At 41.5% G+C, this 24318-nt stretch overlaps 1 protein-coding gene across 1 annotated transcript; it reads left to right on the top strand.

Annotated features, from left to right (window-relative positions):
- Positions 1–282: 282 nt before the first annotated feature.
- DPPA3 (developmental pluripotency associated 3) lies at positions 283–6049 on the top strand (the record flags this gene model as incomplete). The annotated part of the gene is made up of 5 exons (XM_082742419.1): positions 283–453; positions 1147–1330; positions 3648–3913; positions 4687–4722; positions 5939–6049. Exons 1-5 carry the CDS (start codon positions 355–357, stop codon positions 6047–6049), a joined length of 696 nt encoding a protein of 231 aa, XP_082598545.1. The 5' UTR covers positions 283–354.
- Between the last annotated feature and the right edge of the window lie 18269 nt (positions 6050–24318).

Raw genomic sequence — 24318 nt, 5'->3', positions numbered from 1 at the left:
TCAGTTCTTTTTAGGCTGTGGCTTGAGCAGAATCACCTGGGAGGCCTGCGAAACTGCTGGGAGAGTCTTAGATTCAGCGGATCTGGGTTGGAGCTCAGGGCTTTTTAAAAATCATATCCAACAAGTTACCGGGGGCCGGGGACACTGCCTGTCCACAGGCCATATTTTTAAAGAACCACTTGAATAAAGTATTGTACCTAATGTGTATTTATGGCTGCTTCTCATCTACAAAATATTTCTTTATCAGAACTTTGACTTTTGCTTTTTAGTTAAAACAAGCAAGATGATGTTTGAGTAGTTTCTCCTGATTTCCAGCTAAAGCCGGTAGAGGGGAAGACGCACATTAACTACGTGATGGGAAAAACATGTATGGGGAAGGCGGCGGACTCATTCTCCACCTGCAGCAGAAAATCTGCACTTCATATTGGCGCTCGTTTCCAGAGTTCAGAACAAGTATTGGGGCGAGGGTGGGAATTTATAAATTTGGTTAATTTCAGCTGCTCACAAATGTTAAATGCAATTCAATTAATGGTCTAGAAAACAATCTAAAATTACAGATCCAAAGCACACACCCATAACATAGCAAGCTCTTAAGGTGTTTATAGCGGACACTTTATTTCTCCTCTCCGTTCCCTTACTAGCATCCACGGGTTTAAGAAGTCAGGCAAGGAAAACTTTTAAGGAAACTTTCTCAATTAATTTAACGGGGAGTTAATCAGCAGTTGGGTGGGTGGGGAATCACCCTTTATCTCTCAGCACTAGAACCTCGGGGTGGGGCGGGGGGCGGGAAGCCCAGTTTACAAACCAAGAAGCATTTCCAGAAGTCTGGAATAAACCGACTTTCAAGGCAACCTTAAGGGAGATACAACCACAGAGCTTCTTTTAAAATTTTCTGCCTACGTGACAGAGAGTATGATTGTCTTAATGCAGAGCAGATGAAGAATTACCCTATTAGTCCGCTAATAGGACTATGCCACTCACCTTATCCCTTTAACCATTAGCATTTACATTAAAATAGGCTGGCTGATTGGCTTATCTGTTGTTTTAAAAGGAAACCGGATGAAAACTTTGGGGTTTGATTTTTCTCTTGCTGCTCTGCCTGTTGGTGAAGTTTGGGTTTTTCCTCCCTCTTTCTGGGCTGTTAAGTTTTTGCCAGGCTACTTTGTAGCAAGGTGGGTCCTGAGCATCACCTCCCACCGGACCCCAAAGATCAAGGAGGAGCCTCGGTCTGTCACTAGGCTTCCAATGGATTCACCAGAGCAGCTTTACCCAACCTGGGCTCCGGGATCATCTCAGACACCCAATGAAGAGGATTCCCAGGAAAGCTCAGGTAAGCCCAACGGTACCCTTTTTGACAACAGAGGGTTTGGGAGTGAAGAGGTTGCCTTCCTTCTTAAATTGACTTCAGTCTTTTAAAGAGAAATGCAGGAAGGGGGGGAACCCCTTCCAGACAGGAGGGCCAAGGTAGGGTAGGTCTCCCCAGTGAAGAAATCCAGGAGGAGGGGAAATTGGGGAGGGGGTGTTGAGAACTGCATGGTTTACTTAGTACGTTTAGGAACACTTGCAATGTTTTCAGCCCAGTTTCTAGGGAAGAGCTATGAATTCTCCTAGGTCGTGCCTCAGAATGTCTGCCTACCAGAAGTGGCAGAAAGGAAAAAATACTATAAACCAAAACTGATTTAACCTAAAATATTTCTCACCTCAGCAACCTTTTTTGGGTTGGTTTACCAGCTAAATTTACCCTTCAGGAATGTTAAACAGGGAAATGGCTTTTCAGAGGAAATTGAAGGAAGGGGAATACTTAAAGCCATGAATGTGCTCTATAATGTAAATTAGTAGGACGCTTTAGAGGGCGTTCTTAGGAACAGTGCCCCAGAAATACTGTCAATTAGGTCCTCTCCTGGCTTCTTGCTGTAGCAGAACTCGTTTCTGGGAGCGGTACCCAATCCCAGGCTTAGCCACGGAGAACCACCCAATGTCTTTGAAATCTTACTGAACCCTGATTAATGGGTAGGCCTGAGTCCGTCCTCACTGGGCAGCTAGAAAGCTGGGTGGGAAGCTTGCTGATACTTGGTAATTTGTCAGCAGCCCCTTCCCAGCCCAGACCTGCCTTCCCCAATCTTTGAGGAAAGAATCTGGGTGGATATGTACAAGGGGGAAATTAGCGAAGAGCGGTTATCTGTATAATTCGATCTCTGTTTTTCCTCCAGTCTGCCTTAGTACATGATGGTTCCCAGCTAGGGATCATTATTTATATGCGCACAAGTTCCTAAAAGTCGAATGGATCCTGACTCTCTTACTGAGTGCTTTCACAGGGAAAATGAACGTTAACTGCTAGGAGAGTGAATGGGGTATGCCTAATGGTTTGGATCGAAGAGGTGAGTGGCTGATTTTGGAGTTGGAGTGGAGAGGTTTTGTACGGTGAACAGGTTGGATGTGAGTGAAGAGGGTAACAATTTAGCTTCTTAGTTCCGGTTGTTGTTGTTTTTAAGGTTTTATTTGTCAGAGCACAAGCAAGGGGACTGGCAGGCTCCTGGCAAAGGAGGGAGCCTCATGACCTGAGCCAAAGGCAGATGCTTAACTAACTGAGCCACGCAGGGGTCCCATGGAGAGACTGTTGTATGTGGGGTTTGTCTCTTTCACCAGCCTGTACCTGCCTCCTCCCCTCCTCTGCCAAACTTAAGATGTTTAGAATTGTTACCAAGTGCTGAAACTTGTTCACTGATTTTTTGATTTGCGTTAATGCTTTGCGTGTCTCTTCCCCTCTTCTGTTACAAATTAACAAAAGTGAAAATGGGAAAACTACAAATACCTGAATTCTCTCCCGTGTTTTTCCACTTAGAATCATGTATTTAGGTACGTGTTGATCCTGTGGGGAGAGGGAATCTAACCTTTAGAACTACCAACAACAGGAGGAGCAGGAAAGTTTTTTAAAGAACTGTTTCCCATCAGTGGATTTTTTTTTAAGGTTATATTTATTTTTAGAGGGAGAGGGACAGACTCCGGTTCGAGCAAGCTGAGGGCTGAGCCTAACAGGGCTGATCTCATGACCCTAAGATCATGAGATTAAGACCTGAGGTGACCTCCATTTGGCCACTTAACTAACTGAGCCACCCAGCTGTCCCCCGTCATCATGGATTCTTTTTAGGATTTTATTTACTTGACAAAGCACAAGCAGGGAGACCCAACAGGCAGAGGCAAAGGGAGAAGCAGGCTCCCCGATGAGCAGGGAGCCTAATGCGGGGCTTGATTCCAGGACCTTGGGATCATGATCTGAGCTGAAGGCAGATACTTTTATAATTTTTTTTAAAAAGGTTTTATTTATTTGAGAGAGAATGAGTGAGAGCATGAGAGAGCAGGTCAGAGGGAGAAGCAGACTCCCCCTTAAGGCAGATACTTAAACAATTGAGCCACCCAGGAGTCCTATCAATAGTGGCTTCTTCAGCATGTTCTCAGATGTACGGTCTCACCACGTTCAGCATCTAACACAGGCACCGTAGGTGATGGCACTAGATGTGATCTTCCATCTTGAAGAACGTCCCATTGTGGAGCTTCGGAGGAGCAGACCTCCTTCGAGTATGAGATCAGTGACTTCTGAATGATACAGTGCACTCTATGATGGATTTTAACTTTCTCTTTTCTTATAGGTGCCTCTCAAACGATCTCCGAAGTATTAACCAAGAACCTTGGTAAATTGACCCTAGACTCTAGTATCATCCTCCCTTCCCCTCTGCCAGAGTATCCGTCTCAGCAGCCAGGCAGAGAGAGGAAACCACAGGGGCTGGTGGAGCGTATCCTCAGCAGCAGTGGGAGGAGGACTGGAGTGAGGACCTTGCTAACAGCCCGGAAGGAAAGGATGGCAAGAATGATTCGAATGATTCAGTACCAGCGCTACCTAAACCCGGGGTCTCAGGTAGGCTTGTGGGATCTTGGCAGACAGTGCTGCCCCACCTGGTGCTCAGTGAGCCATTAAGAATGATGTCCGGGGTGGCTCAGTGGGTTAAAACCTCTGCCTTCGGCTCAGGTCATGGTCTCAGGGTCCTGGGATTGAGCCCCACATCGGGCTTTCTGCTCAGCAGAGAGCCTGTTTCGTCCTCTCTTTCTCTGCCTGCCTCTCTGACTACTTGTGATCTCTGTCTATCAAATAAATAAAATCTTTAAAAAAAAAAAAAAGAATGATGTCTGGGGTGGCTCAGTGGGTTAAAGCCTCTACCTTCAGCTCAGGTCATTGTCCCAGGGTCCTGAGATTGAGCCCCACATCGGGCTCTCTGCTTGGCAGGGAGCCTGCTTACTCTTCTCTCTCTGCCTACTTAATGATCTTTGTCAAATAAAAAAATAAAATCTTAAAAAAAAAAATGATGCCCAACGGGAAGCCTGGGGGCTCAGTCTGTTAAGCCTCTGCCTTTGGCTCGGGTCATGGTCCCAGGGTCTTCAGACTGAGTCCCACATCAGGCTCCCTGATCAGTGGGAAGCTTGTTCTCCCTGCTGCTCCCCCTTCTTGTGCAGCCTTGTTCTCTTGTCTCTGACAAATCTTTTAAATTAATGATGGACAGAATGATGAGCACAGGGTGTGAATAGCACTTGTGTTTTCAGGATTGTCCAACAATTGATGGTAGATGTATAATGTTAGTAATCCAGCTTTTTTGATGGTTTTTGAATAAATATCTATTTCCCCCCCCCATAAAGCTTCAAAAAGATCTACAGCAGAAGGAAACGGAGGAGGTAAAATAAGATTTTCTCACGCTATACATGTGGGTGGCTATCTGGTTTCTGGTTTTTGTTTTGTTCTGTTTTTTTTTGTTGTTGTTGTTGTTATTGTTGTTTGTTGTTTTTTTGTTTTTTGAGAGGAGAAAAGGGGAATGGATTTGGACCTTCTAAATCTCTGAGAACTCTGGAGAAATCCCATTTATGTTTGTAATTCTTTAGTTTAGTTCTATTTTTTTCCTTTTTTTCTTAGAGCAGTTTTAGATTAATGGCAAAGCAGAGCAGAAGGTTGAACCTTCCCGTGTAGCTCCTGAACAGTGCCCACCACTATGAACATTCCATGCCATGGTGAATTTGTACAGTTGGCGAACCTACAGAGACCCACGATCACCTCAAGTCTGTTATTTACATTAGGTTTAATCCTTGGTACATTTGTACTTTTACAAATGTCAAAAACATGGTCATGAAGATAATCTATAGTAAGAGCAGACAACCCCAAGTACTGAATCCCTTAAAAGGGATTCAGAGAATGACACAAGGATACATTTTTTTACTGGTTGACAATCAGGTGTTCCTATCACAAAATGACCTACAGTCTGGCATTCTTTGGTACCCATACATTTCAGTCTTGCCTCTTTGCCTCTAAAAACGTGTACTCCAAAGGCTAGTTTAGGGGTGCCTGAGTGGCTCAGTTGGTGAAGCATCCAACTCTTTTTAAATTTTTAAATGTTTTTAATAAACATATAATGTATTATTAGCCCCAGGGGTTCAGGTCTGTGAATTGCCAGGTTTACAGACTTCATAGCACTCACCATAGCACATAGCCTCCCCACTGTCCATAACCCAACCCCCTTCCCCCAGCAACCCTGTTTGTTTTGTGACATTAAGAGTCTCTTATGGTTTGTCTGCCTCCCAATCCCATCTTTTTTTCATCGATCCCCCCCCCAAACCCCCCACATTGCCTTTCCACTTGATCATATCAGGGAGATCATATGATAGTTGTCTTTTTCCGATTGACTTATTTGAAGCATCCAACTCTTGATCTCAGCTCTGGTCTTGATCTGTGGGTGAGTTCAAGCCCTGAGTTCGTCTCCATGCTCCACTGGAGTTAACTTAAAAGGTTATCATAATAACTAAGTCTGGATTTGAGGGTGGTTACATCTCATGGTGCAGTTAATCCATTTTATTTAAATTGTTAATGCAGTTAAATTCGTTTCATTTCATTTCTTCTCAGGGTGAAACAAGAGTGGAAAGATTCAGATGTCGCTGTCATTATTGCCTGTATCACAAAGATCTTGCTGAGGAAACCAGCATGGAGAATAATTATGACGTGGAGCCAATGTAAACAGACTTATTCTTGAACTCTCTTTCTGCTAGTGATTTTAGGATCATTTTGCAGCAGCTATGTTAGGGCAAACTAATATTTTGATAATCTGTGATATTACAAGGGTTTTTTTTAATATCTTTTTTTTATTTTTTATTTTTTAACCGTGATGCCTGTAATTTGTGAGGAATCCTGTAGTTTGCATTTGGATGACTTCAGTATGCTTGCACCTTTTGATTTGACCTAAGGAAGCACTAATAGGTTTTGAATGTTGCCTGTGTGTTTGAGAGACCTGAAGTCATTAAGATAAGATCTAATATCAAAAATTAGAAGCCAAGTAACTTGTGCAGAAGGAATACAAGAAAACTCTGGGTGGTTTGGTAAGCAAAATTAGGGTGGGTACATATGCTAGATTTTCTGGTTTTCTGACATTGTAATAAAATTTTTTTGTTGTGCTCTTCAGTTTTCAGTAGGAAGTGTGTGTGTAGAGGATCTTAATAAAATTGAGTTATTTGAATATCTGTTATTGAGTCTTGTTTTTTTTTTTTTAACTCATTTTTTCTGTATGTTTAATGAACAAGAATTCTTAGGACATTACTAGCATGTAAACTGTCATTCTAATCTGTGGTGATGTCCTACTGGAAAGGGAGCTGATATTCCTGGGTAAGGTTGGAAAGCAAGGAGACAGATACTGGGTGGCCTGGGTGGCTCAGTAGGTTAAAGTGTCATCTTTGGCTGAGGTCTTGATCTTGGAGTCCTGGGATCGACCCCCCAGATCAGGCTCCCTGCTCAATGGGGAATCTTTTTCCTTCTACCCTCCCCTCTGCTCGTGATCTCTCTTGCTCTTTCAAACCTTTTAAAAGACAGATTCTTGTACATACCACCTTCTGGAAGAGCTCTTGAAAACTGGGAGGGAGATAGAGGTGAAATACGTGTTCAAAATGTTCCATGTGGAGGAGAAGCAACTGGAGACCTGGGTGAAGAAATAAATCCTCTAGTACATAGGTATGGAACCATAATCTGTTGGTCCTCAGAATGGGGTGGAGGCAGAAACAGCATGAACTTGAAGACTGGTTGCAACAAATGGAAAGGGTAATGGGTTATGTTGTGGGGAGGACATTAAATATTGGCCTCTGCTCACTACCAAAGTAGGTCTTAAGAGGTTACTCTACTTAGGTCTAGTCTAGCTGTCCTAGTCTACTAACATGGATAAGTTGTGGGAAGACTTAAAGTTTCATTTAGCTTGCAACAAAATTCGGTGGTGTATATTTTTCATGGAAAACCTATTCAAGACTGCACAAAAGTGGCTGAGAGATGAAAATTTTTCTGCACTTTAAATACTGTGATTATATAGTTCTTTCATCTTTCCTTTTGAGTTCCTTTCTCAGGTGTTCTGAGATGCAGGGCCCCTGACGTGGGGCTTGAAGGCAGGACCCTGGAATCCTGACTTTCAGGCACCCCTAAAAATATTCAAGAATTCAACATGGAGCTCACACTCAGACCCTGATATCAAGAGTTGCTTGTTCTACTGACTGAGCCAGTCTGGTGTCTACATTTTTATTTTTAACTTAGAAAAGTTCCCAGGATTAGGCTAGTAAGTCTATTTCACCTAGGTATTAGCAATGCTTAACACTTTTTACTGAGATACTTGGAAATTTTCTGATGTTAATCCCTCATTCTCAAATACTTAGTATTTTGAATAAGCGTGTTCTCTGACAGAACGACGAATTTAAGACATAAATTTTTTTGTAAAGAAATTGTATAATTTTTGCCTCTTCAGCCTTCTGTATCACTCTGCTGTGACTCTTCAGTGTAGCAGAGATTGAGATTTCTTTGTCTAATACAACCTGAACATCAGTGGGTGATTTTTCTCTCCTTTATCATACCGGCCACATTTGTATATGTGTGTACTTCTTCAGGAACTTAGAATTCAGGTTTTCTTTCCAGTGGTTATCTCTAAAACTTAAACCTCCTTAATATTTTTACTTTTCCTTAGTACCTATTTTTCTAATGTGAATAGTAATTTCATTTTTCCTTTCCTACATTTTTCAGTCTTCTCCAGCTCTTTTTTTTTTTTTTTTTAAGATTTTTATTTATTTGAGAGATACAAGTAGACAGAGAAGCAGGCAAAGAGAAAAGGGGAAGCAGGCTCCCTGCTGAGCAGAGAGCCCAATGCGGGGCTGATCCCAGGATGCTGCGGATCATGACCTGAGCAGAAGAGAGAGGCTTGAACCCACTGAGCCACCCAGGCGCCCCTCTTCTCCACCTCTTAATCTGAATCAGTTATCTTTTGGTGTTAAACCCCCCTCAACTCCAGTTTACAGAGAAACCAGCTATTACCATGTACCACCTTCCCCTCAATTTTTTTTTAAGAGTTTATTATTTATTTGACAGAGATCACAAGCCCGTGGAGAGGCAGGCAGAGAGAGAGGGGGAAGCAGGCTTCCTGCCGAGCAGAGAGCCCGATGCGGCACTCGATTCCAGGACCCCTGAGATCATGACCTGAGCCGAAGGCAGCAGCTTAACCCACTGAGCCACCCAGGCACCCAATAATAGATGTTCTTAATGGCATCAAGAATAGCAAATTCTTTCCGGAAGGTTCTCATTTTTCCAGATGTATCAGAGAATTCAATATCAATGGCAGTGATAGTCTTAATATAAGTTATTTCTTAAAGAATAAGACTTAAAAAGTCTTAAAATAAGACTTAAAAGTTGGGTGCCTGGGTGGCTCAGTTGGTTTAAGCAACTGCCTTCGGCTCAGGTCATGGTCCCAGAGCCCTGGGGTCGAGTCCCACATCGGGCTCCCAGCTCCTTGGGGAGTCTGCTTCTCCCTCTGACCTCCCCTCTCATGCTCTCTCTCTCTCAAAATAAACAAATAAAAAATATTAAAAAAACATAAGACTTAAAAGTTGAAATTACTCCTTGCGGGGTGCCTGGGTGGCTCAGTGGGTTAAAGCCTCTGCCTTCAGCTCAGGTCAGGGCCCTAGAATTTGTAGGATGGTGAAGATTTAAGTCACTAGCTGCCCTTGCCCCTAACATTACTTCATCCTTGGAAGCCCTGAAGCCAGGCCTGACTTCTCACTGGCTATGAAAGCCCCAGATGGTATCTCCTAGTAGAGACCTGTTTCACCTATTTTAAAAATATGTGGTTTGCAAATACTTTTGTTTTTTCATCCTCTGTGAGGTTTTTCATGGAGCAATAGTTCTTAGTGAAATCCAATTTATGAATTTTTCCTTTTATGAATCCTGCTTTTAGTGTCAACTCTTAAGAGCTCTTTGCCTTGGGTTCTTGGGTGGCTCAGTCAGCTAGGTATTTGCCTTCTGCTCAGGTCATGATCCTAGGGTTCTGGCATCAAGTCCCGCATCGGGCTCCTTCCTTAGGAGTCTGCTGCTCCCCCGACTTGTGCTCTCTCCCTCTCTGTCAAATAAATAAAATCCTTATTTAAAAAAAACAAAAAACAAAAAACCTCTGCCTAGTTCTAGATTCTGAGGACCTTTCTTATGTTGTTTTTGTTTTAAGATTTTCTTTATTTATTTGACAGAGAGGGACACAGCCAGAGAGGGAACAGAAGCAGGGGGAGTAGGAGAGGGAGAAGCAGGCTTCCCATGGAGCAGGGAGCCTGATGTGGAGCTTAGTCCCAGGATCCTGAGAACATGACCCAAGCCAAAGGCACAAGCTTAATGACTGAGCCACCCAGATGCCCCCTCTATGTTGTTTTAAATTTAAGCCTGTGACTTTTATTAATGATATACGGCTCTTTCCACCATTTTGGAGGCTGTGGAGACCTGCGGCTGACAGGACTTATATAAAACAAATATGTCTGGCAGGCTGTGGGTGAAGCCCATTTTTTTTTCATTTATTTTCCATTTATTATTTATTATTATTATTACTTTTTTATAAACATATAATATATTTTTATCCCCAGGGGTACAGGTCTGTGAATCGCCAGGTTTACACAGGGTGAAGGCCATTTTTACTGGCTATAAGTGGTTGTCTCTGAAACCAAAGGGACCAAACAGCTCTTCTTAAAATTGAAGGTTAAGGGGCGCCTAAGTGGGTCAGTGGGTTAAAGCCTCTGCCTTTGGCTTAGGCCCTGGTTTTAGGGCCCAGGGATTGAGCCCCACATCGGGCTCTCTGCTCGGCTGGGAGCCTGCTTCCCCTTTCTGTCTCAGCCTGCTTCTCTGGCTACTTGTGATCTCTGTCTGTCAAATAAATAAATAACATTTTTTAAAAATTGAAGGTATTTATGTTAGAGATGAAACTGACTTTTCTATCTAGGTGAGACATGCTTAGATATATGTGCAAAGCAAAGAACACAGTGACTCCTGGTGGCCAATCGAAAAAAAACCAGAGTAATTTGAGGAAAGGTAACTTAGACCCAAGGAAGCAGTGGCGAGGTTCATATCAGATTCCCGCTAAGGCCCTTGGACACAGAATCCATGTGATGCTGGATCCTTCAAGGATTTAAACATTAAAAGATATTTAATATAAGGGGCGCCTAGGTGGCTCATTCAATTAAAGGGCAGCCTTTAGCTCAGGTCATGACCTCAGGGTCCTGGGATGGAGTCCCTGGATGGAGTCTCTACCTGCTCAGGGAGAGCCTGCTTCTCCCTCTGCTTGCCACCCTCCACCCCCTCTCGTGCTTGCTTGCTCTCTCAAAAGCAAATAAAATCCTAAAAACAAAAACAAAAAATACTTATTCTAGGCCTATCTCCAGACCAAATCGCCACCAAGTGCTTGCCAGTTCTCCCGAGCTTTCTGCCCAAATTGATGTTGATTTGGGCAGAAAGCTCCTGAGAATTAGCCAGCATTGTGTGGGGATTCAGGCCCCAATCGTGCCCCCTCCTTAGAGCACTTTCTCCCTAGGAGCAGGTTGTGACCATCTGGGAACTCGAGCAGGGGGCACGGGGCTCCCGAGAGAGCCCCAGCTGAGGGGAGTTTTCCAGGGAGGAGTTGGGGGAGGCGTTCAGGCTCAGCATCAGGCTCTGTGTGGGTGGCCTGGGTAGGGGGCAGGTAGGTTTCTCCTGGTCTGAGGGTTCTGTGCAGCTCCAGAAGGCACGGTTTCCATCTTTTGGCAGGGGGACTCCTAGGGTGTGGCTCAGGGGTCTCCAATCTGGAGGGCTTGGGGGACAGGCCCCTGGGGACAGAGGCCTGAAAAGCCAACCTAGCATAAGGGTGAGGGCCTAGGGTAATGGCAGGCCGGATCTGCCAGTGCTGAAAACGAATCCCCAGGGGGCTGAATTGAGGGAGGGTTTGGCCACGTGTGCACCTGGCTTTTAGAGTGCTTTCTTGCAGGGTTCCGGCAGTGACAGTGACCACTCCGGAACTCAGGCCAGGCCTTGGTGGCTCCCCTGAAGGCCCACGCAGCCAGAAGGGAGTTCGCTGGGGGTTTCGGCCAATTCTCACGAGCTTTCTCCCCAAATAGATATCGATTTGGGGAGAAAGCTCGTGAGAATTGGCCAGTGTTGTGTGGTGGTTCGGGTCACACTCCCACCTGTTGAGAGAGCTTTGTGGTTAGGTCCCTGTTGTGATCATCTGGAAACTCCTAGGGGGGATATGCGGCTCTCATGAGGACCCCAGCTGAGGGGAGCTTTTCAGGGGTGGACAGAGTTGAGGGAGGGGCTCAGGCTGAGTCTCAGGCTCCATTCTGGTGGCCTGGTGGAACGACAAAAGTGAGGGTGGCCTTGGGGGGGTCGTGCACATTTCTCCCAGTCTGAGGGCTCTACGCAACTCCAAATGGCACAGTTTCCTCCAGCGTGGCAGGCCGAGTCCTGGGATGTGTTTCAGCGGTCCCCAATCTGGAAGGCTTGGGGGCTACACCTGTTTGGACAGAAGCCTGAAAACCCAACTTAGGGTTAGAGTTAGGGCCTAGGGGCATGGCAGGCCCTATCTCCTGGTGCGAATGCGGGCTCCCTGGGGGGATGATTTGAGAGCAGAAATCGGGTAGTGCTATCAGTCCTTGGGATTTTGGCGAGGGGGGCCACTGATGCTATCTGTGGTCTCAGCTGGGCATGCAGGTTCTGCCGCTTTGAGAGTTCTGCGCAGCTGCAAAGGGCACGATTTCCTCCTGGGTGGCAGGCAGAGTCCTTGGGGTGTGGCTCAGGGGTCCTCAATCTGGAGGGTTTAGGGCCCAGGTCTCTGGGATAGAAGCCTGAAAACCCAATCTAGTGTTTGGATTAGGGCCTTGGGGCATGGCAGGCCCTATCAGCTCACACTGGTGTGAGATTCCCGGAGGGCTGATTTGAGGGTGGGGTTCAGGTGATGCATCAGGTTTTGGTTTTGTGGCTGGGAGCTGCCGGGAGCCACCCGTAGTGGGGGTGGACTCAGGAGGGCATGCAGTTTTCTCCCGCTCCGAGGGTTTTGTGCATCTCCAAATGGCATGGTTTCTTCCTGGGTGGCAGGCTGAGTCCTGGGGTGTGGCTTGCCAGTCATCAATCTGGAAGGCTTGGGGGCCAGGCCATGAAAAAGGGACAGAAGCCTGAAAACCCAATTTAAGGTTAGGGTTTGGGCTTCAGACATCGCAGAACTGATCTGTTGGCACTAGGGCAGGCTCCTGTGGGGCACGAGCTGAGGACAGGTATCAGGCCGTGCATCAGTCCCTGGGATTGTGGCTGGGGGAGTCCTCCAGAGCTAGGGGTGGCCTCAGTTGGGCATGCACCTTTCTGCCACTCTGAGGGTTCTATGCAACTCCAAATGGCAGGGTTTCCTCCTGGTGGCTGTTGGAGTCCTGCGGTGTGGTACGAGGGTCCCGAAATGGGTGAGTCAGCTGTTGGGTGGTGGATAAAGAACAGGATGAAAATCAGAATGTAACTGGCACTGTTATTCTTAAATACTGTTGATATATAATCAACACAGATCAACAGATCACAATGCTAATGAATCCCAGCTCAGGTGGCTGCGTCTCTTCAAAGGTACCGTAGAATCCTTCCTTCCCCATTTAACCTAAGTTGGAGAAACGGAAGTCCTGTGATGCTTAAGAAGAAGGGAGTAGGGGGCACCGTGGTGGCTCAATAGGTTAAGCATGTGACTCTTGATTTTGGCTCTGGTCATCATCTCAGAGTCTTGGGATGGAGACCCAAGTCAGGCTCCATACTCAGCTTGGAGTCTGTCTGAGATTCTCTCTCCCCATCTTCCCTTTTACTCTCCCTACTCGTGTGCTCTCTCTCTCTCTTTCTAAAATAAATATGTAAAATCTTTAAAAAAGAAAAAAAAAAGGATGGAATAATGGAGAATAAACGGAAATGGTGTGACACATTAATGTAGGTTTTCAATTGCCAGCCTGTGCTTGGATGTCAAGCAAAGCTCTTCTGTGCTACCTTTAATGGTCATGCCAAAAAGAAACCTTTCTTTTTTAAACAGTTTTACTGAGATATAATTTACATACTACATAATTTGCTCAAACCTCTCTTTGCAGTTAATATTAAGCAGTACTGAATGTGAAGATTTATGTCTTTTTTTTAAGATTTTATTTATTTATGTATTTGTCAGAGAGAGAAAGAGAGCACAAGCAGGCAGAGTGGCAGGCAGAGAGAGAAGCAGGTTCCCCACTGAGCAAGGGGCCCGATGTGGGACTTGATCTCAGGACCCTGGGATCATAACCTGAGCCAAAGGCAGTGGCTTAACCAACTGAGCCACCCAGGCATCCCAAGATTTATGTCTTAATTTTATTTTGGATTATATAATCAAATGTGTCCTGCATTCATCTTTCATTTGGTTAATAAATATTTTTAACATTCTTTTTTATTTTAAAATTTTGAAAATTTGAAACATTCACTAAAGTAGAAGGAATAGTATCATGACTTCCAAAATACGGAGCATTTCATCCTGAACAATTATCTACATTTACCAACTTCAAATTTTCCCCGGCCCCTGCCGAAAACACAAGCGGGGGAAGTTTTCTCCATTGTTTATTGAGGAAACCTGGCCAAGCTCGTGGAGGTATATCTGGTGGAGGCCATTTTATGACTCCTCTTCCTGGGAGTTTTTAACTCTCAGAGTTGTTTGTGTTCAGCCTCTAGGAACTCAGCAACTGTACTTCGGGTGTTCCTACCCTAGTTCTCCTTCAGTGGTGATTTCTGCCAGAGTCTCTACCGCGGTGAGTCGTAGCTCCCGTGTTTTCCTGTATTTGTCTCTCTAGTGCTGGAGGCAGGTGATACAGCCCTGTGTCCTGTCTTCTCTTAGCCATGAAGAGTTACTGATTTTTCAGTCTGTTTAGTGTTTTCATTTGTTATGACTTAGCAAGAAATTCCAAGTTCTTTACATGTGAAACTGGGACTTGAAATGAGGGTTTTTGAAATTAATAGATTATATTTGAGACTAGTTTTAGGTTATAGAAAAATGAAGCAGAAACTGTGAATTTGGCATATATCCCTTTCCTCCACATATAGCTTCCTTTAGTTTCCCATGTTAGTAATTTGCTGCATTAGTGTGATACCTTTGTTAAAGCTGAATCCTCAGGGTGCCTGGCTGGCTCAGTGGGTTAAGCCGCTGCCTTTGGCTCAGGTCATGATCTCAGGGTCCTGGGATTGAGTTCCGTATCGGGCTCTCTGCTCAGCAGGGAACCTGCTTCCCTCTCTCTCTCTCTCTCTCTCTGCCTGCCTCCCTGTCTACTTGTGATCTCTCTTTGTTAAATAAATAAATAAAATCTTTAAAAAAAAAAATAAAATTGAATCATCACTGCTATGCTATCATTTCCTAGGGTACATCGTTTATGTTAGAGTTTACTCTTAGTGTTGTATATTCTGGAAGTTTTGATAAATGCATAGTATCCTGTATATAATTCATTACAATGTGCTACAGAGTACTTTCACTGCCCTGTAATTTCCTGTGCTCTATCTACTGATCTTTCACTCTTACCCCTAACTCCCAGCAACCACTTCTCTTTTTACTATCTCCATATATTTGTCTTTTCAGAATGTCATTTAGTTGGAAGGATACTGTATGTAGTCTTTGTGGACAGGCTTCTCTGTAATAAATATTGAAGGTTTCTCCCTGTTTTTTCAAAACTTGATAGTTTCTTTCTTTTTATTGCTGAATAATTTTCAGTTGTTAGGATATATCAATTTATCTGTTCACTTATTGTATGACATTCTGGTTGATTCCCATATTTTACAATTACAAAGGAAGTGATAGAAACTTTATGTGCAGCTTTTTGTGTGAACATAAGTATTCAACTCATTTGAGTAAATATTTAGAAGAGTAACCGTTGGATCATGTGATAAGACTATGACAAACTTCGTAAAAAAACTTCCAAGCTGGGGGTACCTGGGTGGCTCAGTGAGTTAAGGCCTCTGCCTTCGGCTCAGGTCGTGGTCTCAGGGTCCTGGGATGGAGCCCCACATCAGGCTCTCTGTTCGACAGAGAGCCAGCTTTCTCCTCTCTCTCTGCCTACCTCTCTACTTGTGATCTGTCACATAAATAAAATCTTAAAAAACAAAACAAAACAAAACAAACCCTTCCAAACTGTGTTCTACATGTAAGTGGTCAGACCATTTTCTTTCGTGCAAACAATGACTGAGAGTTTCTGTTGCTGCACATTCTCATCAGTGTTTTTTTTTTTAATTTTTTATTTTTTTATAAACATATATTTTTATCCCCAGGGGTACAGGTCTGTGAATCACCAGGTTTACACACTTCACAGCACTCACCAAAGCACATACCCTCCCCAATGTCCATAATACCACCCCCTTCTCCCAACCCCCCTCCCCCCAGCAACCCTCAGTTTGTTTTGTGAGATTAAGAGTGACTTATGGTTTGTCTCCCTCCCAATTCCATCTTGTTTCATTGATTCTTCAGTGTTTTGTTTTTTTTTTTTTTTTAAAGATTTTATTTATTTATCAGAGAGAGAGAGGGAGAGAGAGCGAGCACAGGCAGACAGAATGGCAGGCAGAGGCAGAGGGAGAAGCAGGCTCCCCGCTGAGCAAGGAGCCCGATGTAGGACTTGATCCCAGGACGCTGGGATCATGACCTGAGCCGAAGGCAGCTGCTTAACCAACTGAGCCACCCAGGCGTCCCTCAGTCTTTTGGGTTTTAATCATTCTATATGCACAGTGGTATCTTGCACTATATGTACAGTTTTAATTTGCAATTCCCTGATGCCCTAAGATACTGAGCAGCTTCTTAAGTGCTTTCATTTGCCCTTTATTTTTTCTTCTCCGACTTGCATCCCTTTTATGTACTTTATTTCTTACTATGTTAGCAAGGACTTCCAGTACAACACTTAGTTAGGATAGTGAAAGGAGATAGCCTTATCTTGTTGGTGATTTTAGGGGGAAAGTATCTGGTTTCTCACCACTAAATAGGACATTAGTTTTAATTTAAATCAACTTGATTACTTTCCCCTCTAGGTCTAGTTGGACGTTTTTTGTTTTTTCAATCATTAATGGTATTGCATTTTTCAAATAATACTTCTGTATCAATCAATTTTTCATGTCTAACATGTTGTGATGGAATATAATAATTAATTTTAAAATGTTAATACAGCCTTATATACCTGGGATCCATTCCACTTGTTCATGGTGTATAGCTGTTTTCATACAGGGTTGAATTTTATTGACTAATGACTTGTCGTAGTTTTTATATCTGTTTTCGTGAAACATCTTGGTTTGTAGTTTTTCTATATTTTTGTTATTGGAGTAATACTGACCTCACAGAATGACTTAGGAAGGGTTTGCTAGCTATTTTTTTGGGTAGATTGTAGAGAATGATTAATTATTATTGAAATGTTTGTCAGAATTCACTGGTGAGGGCGCCTGGGTGGCTCAGTGGGTTAAGCCACAGCCTTCGGCTCAGGTCATGATCTCAGGGTCCTGGGATCAAGTCCCGCATCGGGCTCTCTGCTTGGCAGGGAGCCTGCTTCCCTCTCTCTCTCTGCCTGCCTCTCCATCTACTTGTGATTTCTCTCTGTCAAATAAATAAATAAAATCTTTAAAAAAAAAAAAAGAAAAAAAAAAAGAATTCACTGGTGAAACCACCTGCAACAGGTAATTTCATTTAGGAAGGTTGTTAATCACTGAATTGGTTGTTTTAATAGAAATCTATTCAGATTATACAACTTCTTGTGGGAGTTCCTTTAGATGATGACTTTGAGGGAATGTTCTTTTATCAGGTTATCAAATTTGTGGGCATAGAGTTGTTACTATTCATTTCCTAATGTTGCAGTGTTCATGGGATCAGTAGTGATGGGCACTTTCCAACTTCTGATATTTGTAATTTGTGTCTTCTCTTACAATTTTTTTTCTTTGGTAACCTGACTAGAGGCTTATAAATTTTACTGTTAAAGAAAACTGAAAAAGTAGTGGTCCACAGTGTGTTTTGGCGAAGTTAAAAGTGTTAGTCTGGCTAAAGTAGGAGGTAGAAAATACACCTAGAGAAGTTGCTTTGGGAGAATAAGTTTAAGACAGAATGTTAATACTGCAAGTGATATGTTACTAATTTCATTTTATCAATGACTATAAGAAGTTGAATTCAAAAAGGAGTCTAACTGCTGGCAATCAGGGACTCACTGAAAGAAATAAAACGGATTTTCTAGAGCAATCGGCATGGAAATTTGGGACTGATTCTTTATAAAATTGTAACAGATTAGGGGCGCCTGGGTGGCTCAGTGGGTTAAAGCCTCTGCCTTCGGCTCAGGTCATGATCCCAGGGTCCTGGGATCGAGCCCCATATCAGGCTCTCTGCTCTGAGGGAGCCTGCTTCCTCCTCTCTGTCTCTCTCTCTCTCTCTCTCTCTCTCTCTGCCTGCCTCTCTGCCTGCTTGTGATCTCTGTCTGTCAAATAAATAAATAAAATCTTAAAAAAAAAATTGTAACAGATTAGTTTGAGAAGGTCAATGAATAACATTTTGCTACTTATAGTGCTATCTTGGAGAAAGAGAACATAAAAGAAAGCATGTTTATAAAATTCATTTCTAATATACATGCATTAATTTAGTTCTTAGGGGATATTTTCATATGGACATCCCATTTCATATTTCCTATAAATTGGTCAAATTAACAAAGCCTAGAAAAATTGAATGAACTATCTGAGCTATAACCATCCTGCCAACTTCACATAACATGAATTAAAAATAAATATTATCTTTGTAATTCATGGAGAATTTGGTTGATTTCTGCAGCAGAAAAGAAGTTGTGTAGTACAGGATGAGGGACAAAGAACCATTAAAACTATTATTTGTCTACAGAAATTCTAACCTTCCCAATATTTTATGTATACTATGAATTTTTGGTCATAAAAAAATGCTAACACACTGGGCACATCTGATCTTCATAATGTGAGTTAGGCCAAATTTCTAGACTCAAAATTTTAGAGTCTAGAAAACTTACAGAGGTAATTTTCTAACTCTAGGAAAGTTGAGGAAAGACCTAGGTCTGTTGATATTACAGCTAGTATTTTTAATTACGCTAACTTTTTTTTGAAATAGTTATGCATTAACTATGTAATTTCACCTGGTATATACTTATATTAGTCACTTAAATAGCAATACACGAAATGAAAATGTTCTTCAAATAAATACTCTTATTAACTTTTTCATTGGTTTGAGAAGACCATAAATCATTCAGAAACCAGACTATGGTCATAAAAACCATGTAGATCACCTTGATTTTTAGAAAAATTATATTTAAGATACAAAGGAAATTTCCTTCTGCTCTGCACCAGACATTCTGATTTTATTTTCATTTGTTTTCTCCTCCAAGATTTACATATCCTCTGATGTCCTTATATAGATTAAAATCTTTTAGAGGACAAAAACTTTTTTTTTTTCAACACATTCACCATGACTTTAAGAACAAATGGTAGATAAAATTTTTAATTCATTAAGTGACCAAATTTTTAATTCATTTTTAATTCATTAAGTGAAATTTTTAATTTCATTAAGTGACCAAATAAATGTAACTTTCACTTTTCTTACCAAAATTTGTGTTTAATTTTATTAGATTGGTGCTAGTATATGCAGAGCCTAAACTGAAATTGTATTTATTTCTATGCATGGGAATTTTTCTTCTGATTAAGGAGTACGAATCAGTGATTAGCCCTTCTTGTGTTCTATATTGACTTTTTTGGAGATTACCTATCACTATAATATGTACAAATCTATCAGACAAAAACAAAAACACAGTTCTGACCTCAGAGTTCTTCCATTATAGAATTACTTTAATAAAAAGTGGGTGCATGGATAGTTGGTATTATTAATAAAAACTTTTAAAGGAAATTGATAAAATTCACTAATTCTCCAGAAAGGAAATACTTTCCCTTCGCTTTATATTCATGAAATTTAATTTCTTGGTTATCCAAAAGTTCAAACCTGTCAGTGAAAAGGTATCTTCGGTCGAATTAATGTCAAATTTTGGAAATGTACAGTCTATGCTTTGAATACTGATATTTCTGGTTAAGAATAACAAAAGAAAGACTTGGTAGAATTTAAGAAACAATGTATTACCTTATAGTTTCAAAAAATACTGATCCATACTTGAAACTTTATTTAAGTCTTCAGTTGCGTCATTGCTACTTAAATGCATTTACAAGTTACTCTACCATTGCTCCATTCTAAGAGGAGGTAATTTGTCCCTATTCCCTATAATCCAAAATGTAATAGTTCACCTGAAGATTGTTGAGTAACCGCTGAGGCTTTACTCCATGCAATCTCAAAATGATCATGCTTTCAACAGCGGCAGGAGACCTCTATAGATAATCAAGTCAATTTTTTTCCAATTTTTTCTTCAGAATGCATAATGGATTTGTGTGTATATAAATAGTTTCCCGTGAAAGGTTAACCTTATGTTCTATTGCGCTGAACAAATTGTTTTTGCTTTGTTTTTTGTTTTCTGTAATTGGCTACTACAATGTTTTTCAGAGTTTTTTTAAAAAACACTGTCGTGTCCAAATCCTCCTTGTGTGTTGGCTTTTCTAGTTGGTCCATGTTTTTACCTCTATCCTACGAATCTTGTTCTTCTCTCTCTAGGATTTAGGGATATCTGCTTTATCCTTAAAATCCAATTTAATTAAATGCAAAACTCCTATATTGAGCTAGGAACTGCGTTCAGCAGTGAGGCCAACTAGGATAACAGTCCCCTCTGAGTTTCCCTTGGAAGTGGACAAAAGAATATGAAAGGGGGCATGTAAACAAATAATTATGATAAGTTAGAGATGTAACAGAGTTAGGAAAATATTGGCTTTATGTGACTAAAGGATGACAGTGCTACTACTCTACATAAGAAAGCTTTCATGTTTATGTGCTACCAATAACCATCTGATTCTCTTATAGAAAGCCATAATCTATAAAACTATAATATCCCCAAACTTAATTTCTTTTTTTTTTTTTTAAGATTTTATTCATTTATTTGACAGACAGAAATCACAAGTAGGTGGAGAGGCAGGCAGAGAGAGAGAGGAGGAAGCAGGCTCCCCGCTGAGCAGAGAGCCCGATGCAGGGCTTGATCCCAGAACCCTGGGATCATGACCTGAGCTGAAGGCAGAGGCTTTAACCCACTGAGCCACCCAGGCGCCCCCCCCCAACTTAATTTCATTAGGAGTTAAATTGTTTCCTTATTTTCTCCAACTGTTACAGCTTGAAATATATCATTTAATTTTTAACCGATTCCTAAGAGTACAACATACTTTAATAAATGACTCAAGAACTACTTTTATGGTCCTCTTTGAAGCCAAGACTGTGAATTGACCTCTCTTCAGTGACTCTGAAAGTTCTGAGAAAGCATGACAGATGAATTAGAATCCCCACATCTCTACCATAGTTTCCTGATAGTAGAGCGATCACACTGAAAAATGGAGATCAGCTGCTACATTTAATTTTGGAAGACCTCAGATAATATTGATATTGACAAGAGTTGGAAATGTGTGTGTGTGTGTGTGTGTGTATTTATGTATTTATATATGGAAAACATTGAGAATAAGCATCTTAGATGATTATTCCTTATGTGGTTTATTGTGGTGGTGGTTGTTCAGTCTTCATAATATCTTATTTTCAAAATACCATTCTGGTTCTTATTTTATTAGCTATTAAAATATTATTGTGAGGTATATTTGACTTTAGGCCTATTGACTTACTGAACAAGCTATATGGTCTTGGATACACTGTTTAATTTCCCTGGTAAGACTGAAACATGTTGTCTTATTCCTGATCATGGGTAAAGTGGCCGGTATTTCAGCATTAATTATGGTATCAGCCATAGCTTTTGGTTTCAATTTTGTTTTTAAGATTTAATTTATGAGGTTGAGAAAATTTACCATTATTCTTAATTTGCTGAGCAATTTTATCGTGAACCTATGTTGTATTTTCTCAAGTGCATTCACCACATTTTTTGCAGTTAGCGTATAATATTTCTCCTTTAATTTTAGTGGAATACATTAAATATGTAGAAGCTTTTCTTTATCATGTTGACAACTTTGACTGACTCTGGGATTATTTTGTTCAACTAACGTCCTTAAGATTTTTTTGTGTACCCAATATGGGGTTTGAACTCACATGGAGAGTCCCAGGCTCCACCCACTGAGCCAGCTTGGCGTCCCTACACTGATGTTGAAGTTTATAACCTAGATTGGACTCCTTTTTCCTTTTTCTTTATTGCATTTAATGTTATAAATCTAAGCACTGAGTAGCTTATGAGACAACTTTTTTTTTTTTTAAAGATTTTGTTTATTTATTTGACAGACAGAGATCACAAGTAGGCAGCGAGGCAGGCAGAGAGAGAGGGGGAAGCAGGCTCCCCGCCAAGCAGAGAGCCTGATGTGGGGCTCGATCCCAGGACCCTGAGTTCATGACCTGAGCCAAAGGCAGAGGCTTAACCCTCTGAGCCACCCAGGCGCCCCTATGAGACAACTTTTAATAAGTTGTGTTTCCCTCAATTATTTCTGAGGTTTATTTTCAGACCTATTTAGAAATAGATTGTATGATCTTTAGGCATGTGGAGATTTTTTAGATTTATACTACTTAGTGACTTAGAATTGGATACTACTGTAGTACAGAACAAACTCTGTACAACTTTTCTTCTAACAAAAGGTGACCTGTTTTGTGGCTCAGCATATGGCTTTTATTACTGAGTATTTCCAGTACATTTGAGAGAAATGTGTATTTTACCAATATTTGGTGTGATGTTATACAATATCAAATAAAAATGGTACAGCTCTTCCAGTCTGCTATATATTTACTGACTTCCTTTGCCTAATTAAAGACTGGAGGAAGGATATTAATGAGACCAACTACTAATTTATGAAGAGGTTTTTTAGTTTAGTGGTTTTTTTTTTTTGAGATTGTTGTATTTACCATATACTTATTCTTCCAGACATTGCTATCTATTCAGAATTCGCTTTCTATATGGCATCTTTTCTCTTCAGTTTTTTTTAAGTTTTTTATTTCTTTTCAGCATAACAGTATTCATTGTTTTTGCACCACACCCAGTGCTCCATGCAACCTGCGCCCTCTCTAATACCCACCACCTGGTTCCCCCAACTTCCCCCCGCCCCCCCCCCGCCCCTTCAAAACCCTCAGATTGTTTTTCAGAGTCCATAGTCTCTCATGGTTCACCTCCCCTTCCAATTTCCCTCTTCAGTTTAAAGAAATTCTTTTAACAGACTTTATTTAGCAAGTCTGCTGAAGATAAATTCTTCTACATTTTGTCGAAATATATGTATTCTTTGACCTTTATATGCTATTTACAGTTCTCTTAAAAGCCCCCCCAAAATCTTAATGCCTAATGTGATTTTTTTATCATAGCATTTTCATTCAGTGCTTTCGAAAATTTCCATCTCTTTACTGAAAAGCATTATTTATTATCATGTTGCTTATTTCTCTAAATTATTTACCATGTTAATCATAATTACCTTAATTCATTTCTGATAATTCCAACATCTGGACATTTCTGGGTTTGATAGCATTATTATGCTAGTAATCTGTTTTCACATATCTTAATATTTCATTAAGTGTGAGGGACTTTGTATTTAAAAAATGACAAAAATTGTTTCCCATAAAAATGAGACTGTTTCGGGCACTTGGGTGGCTCAGTGGGTTAAAGCCTCTGCCTTCGGCTCAGGTCATGATCCCAGGGTCCTGGCATCAAGTCCAGCATCTGGCTCTCTGCTTAGCGGGGAGCCTGCTTCCTCCTCTCTCTCTGCCTGCCCCTCTGCCTACTTGTGATCTCTGTCTGTCCAATAAATAAATAAAATATTTTTTTTAAAAAAAATGAGACTGTAAGGGGCGCCTGGGTGGCTCAGTGGGTTAAAAAAATGAGACTGTTTCATCTGCTGGGTTACTCATCTGGGATTGAAGGATAGAGTGCCTGATGCATTGTGTAAGATTCAGCCACCTGTTAACTTTCTCCTGTTCCTCTATATACATCCTGATTCTACCAGGCCCCTTACTGTCCCTTGACAAGAAGTGACCCTTATTTCTCCTGCCTCAACTCCAGGGACAGACAGTCATTTTCCATGTTTAAATTTCAGTTGTAGGCAGAGGCTTTAACCCACTGAGCCATCCAGGTGCCCCTCAGTGTTTTCCTCTTAACAGCATTTAGGGAGGTTTCTTCCTCCTCTCACGTCTCTAAAGGTTAAATCCACCATGGATCTCATCTAGCGGGGGACTTGTTACTTTTCGGTATTTATGGGGTTCATATTCCCATGTCTGTTTTCTTTTTTTTTTTTTTAAAGATTTTATTTATTTATTTGACAGAGAGAAATCACAAGTAGACGGAGAGGCAGGCAGAGAGAGAGAGAGAGAGAGGGAAGCAGGCTCCCTGCTGAGCAGAGAGCCCGATGCAGGACTTGATCCCAGGACCCAGAGATCATGACCGGAGCCGAAGGCAGCAGCTTAACCCACTGAGCCACCCAGGCGCCCCTCCCATGTCTGTTTTCTAATGGCGTAAAATAACTATGACTTGGAGTATTATTTGTCTTGATATAATTACTAGGTCTCAAGTGATTCTTGAGTGATTCTTTGCTAGCCTGGTACTATTTTAAAATGGCACTTGGAGATCTAGTCTTAAATTAGTTGAAACTACTGTGAAAATCAGTATATCGGTACTTGTGCTAAAATACCCACTGTGGGTATTTTAGTCACCCCTAACTCTGTGCCCAAAATGTATAGTTTCCTTGAGCAGACTGTTGGGAATGGAAGAAGATAAAGAAAAAGACCATGTAACATGTATGCTGAGTAATACAGGTTTATGTTTTCTAAGGAATTGAGCAATAAGGCTTCCCAACTGAATCTAATAGACACTGAAAAAAATATAAGTAGGTAAGTTTGGGACCACTCCATATAGACATTCATTCCTGCTATTAGA

The sequence above is a fragment of the Mustela nivalis genome (assembly GCF_964662115.1).
Source record: "Mustela nivalis genome assembly, chromosome: 7".
Taxonomy (NCBI): Eukaryota; Metazoa; Chordata; class Mammalia; order Carnivora; family Mustelidae; genus Mustela; species Mustela nivalis.
The sequence above is the reverse complement of the archived record's forward strand: the minus strand, read 5'-3'. Positions and strand labels throughout refer to the sequence as shown.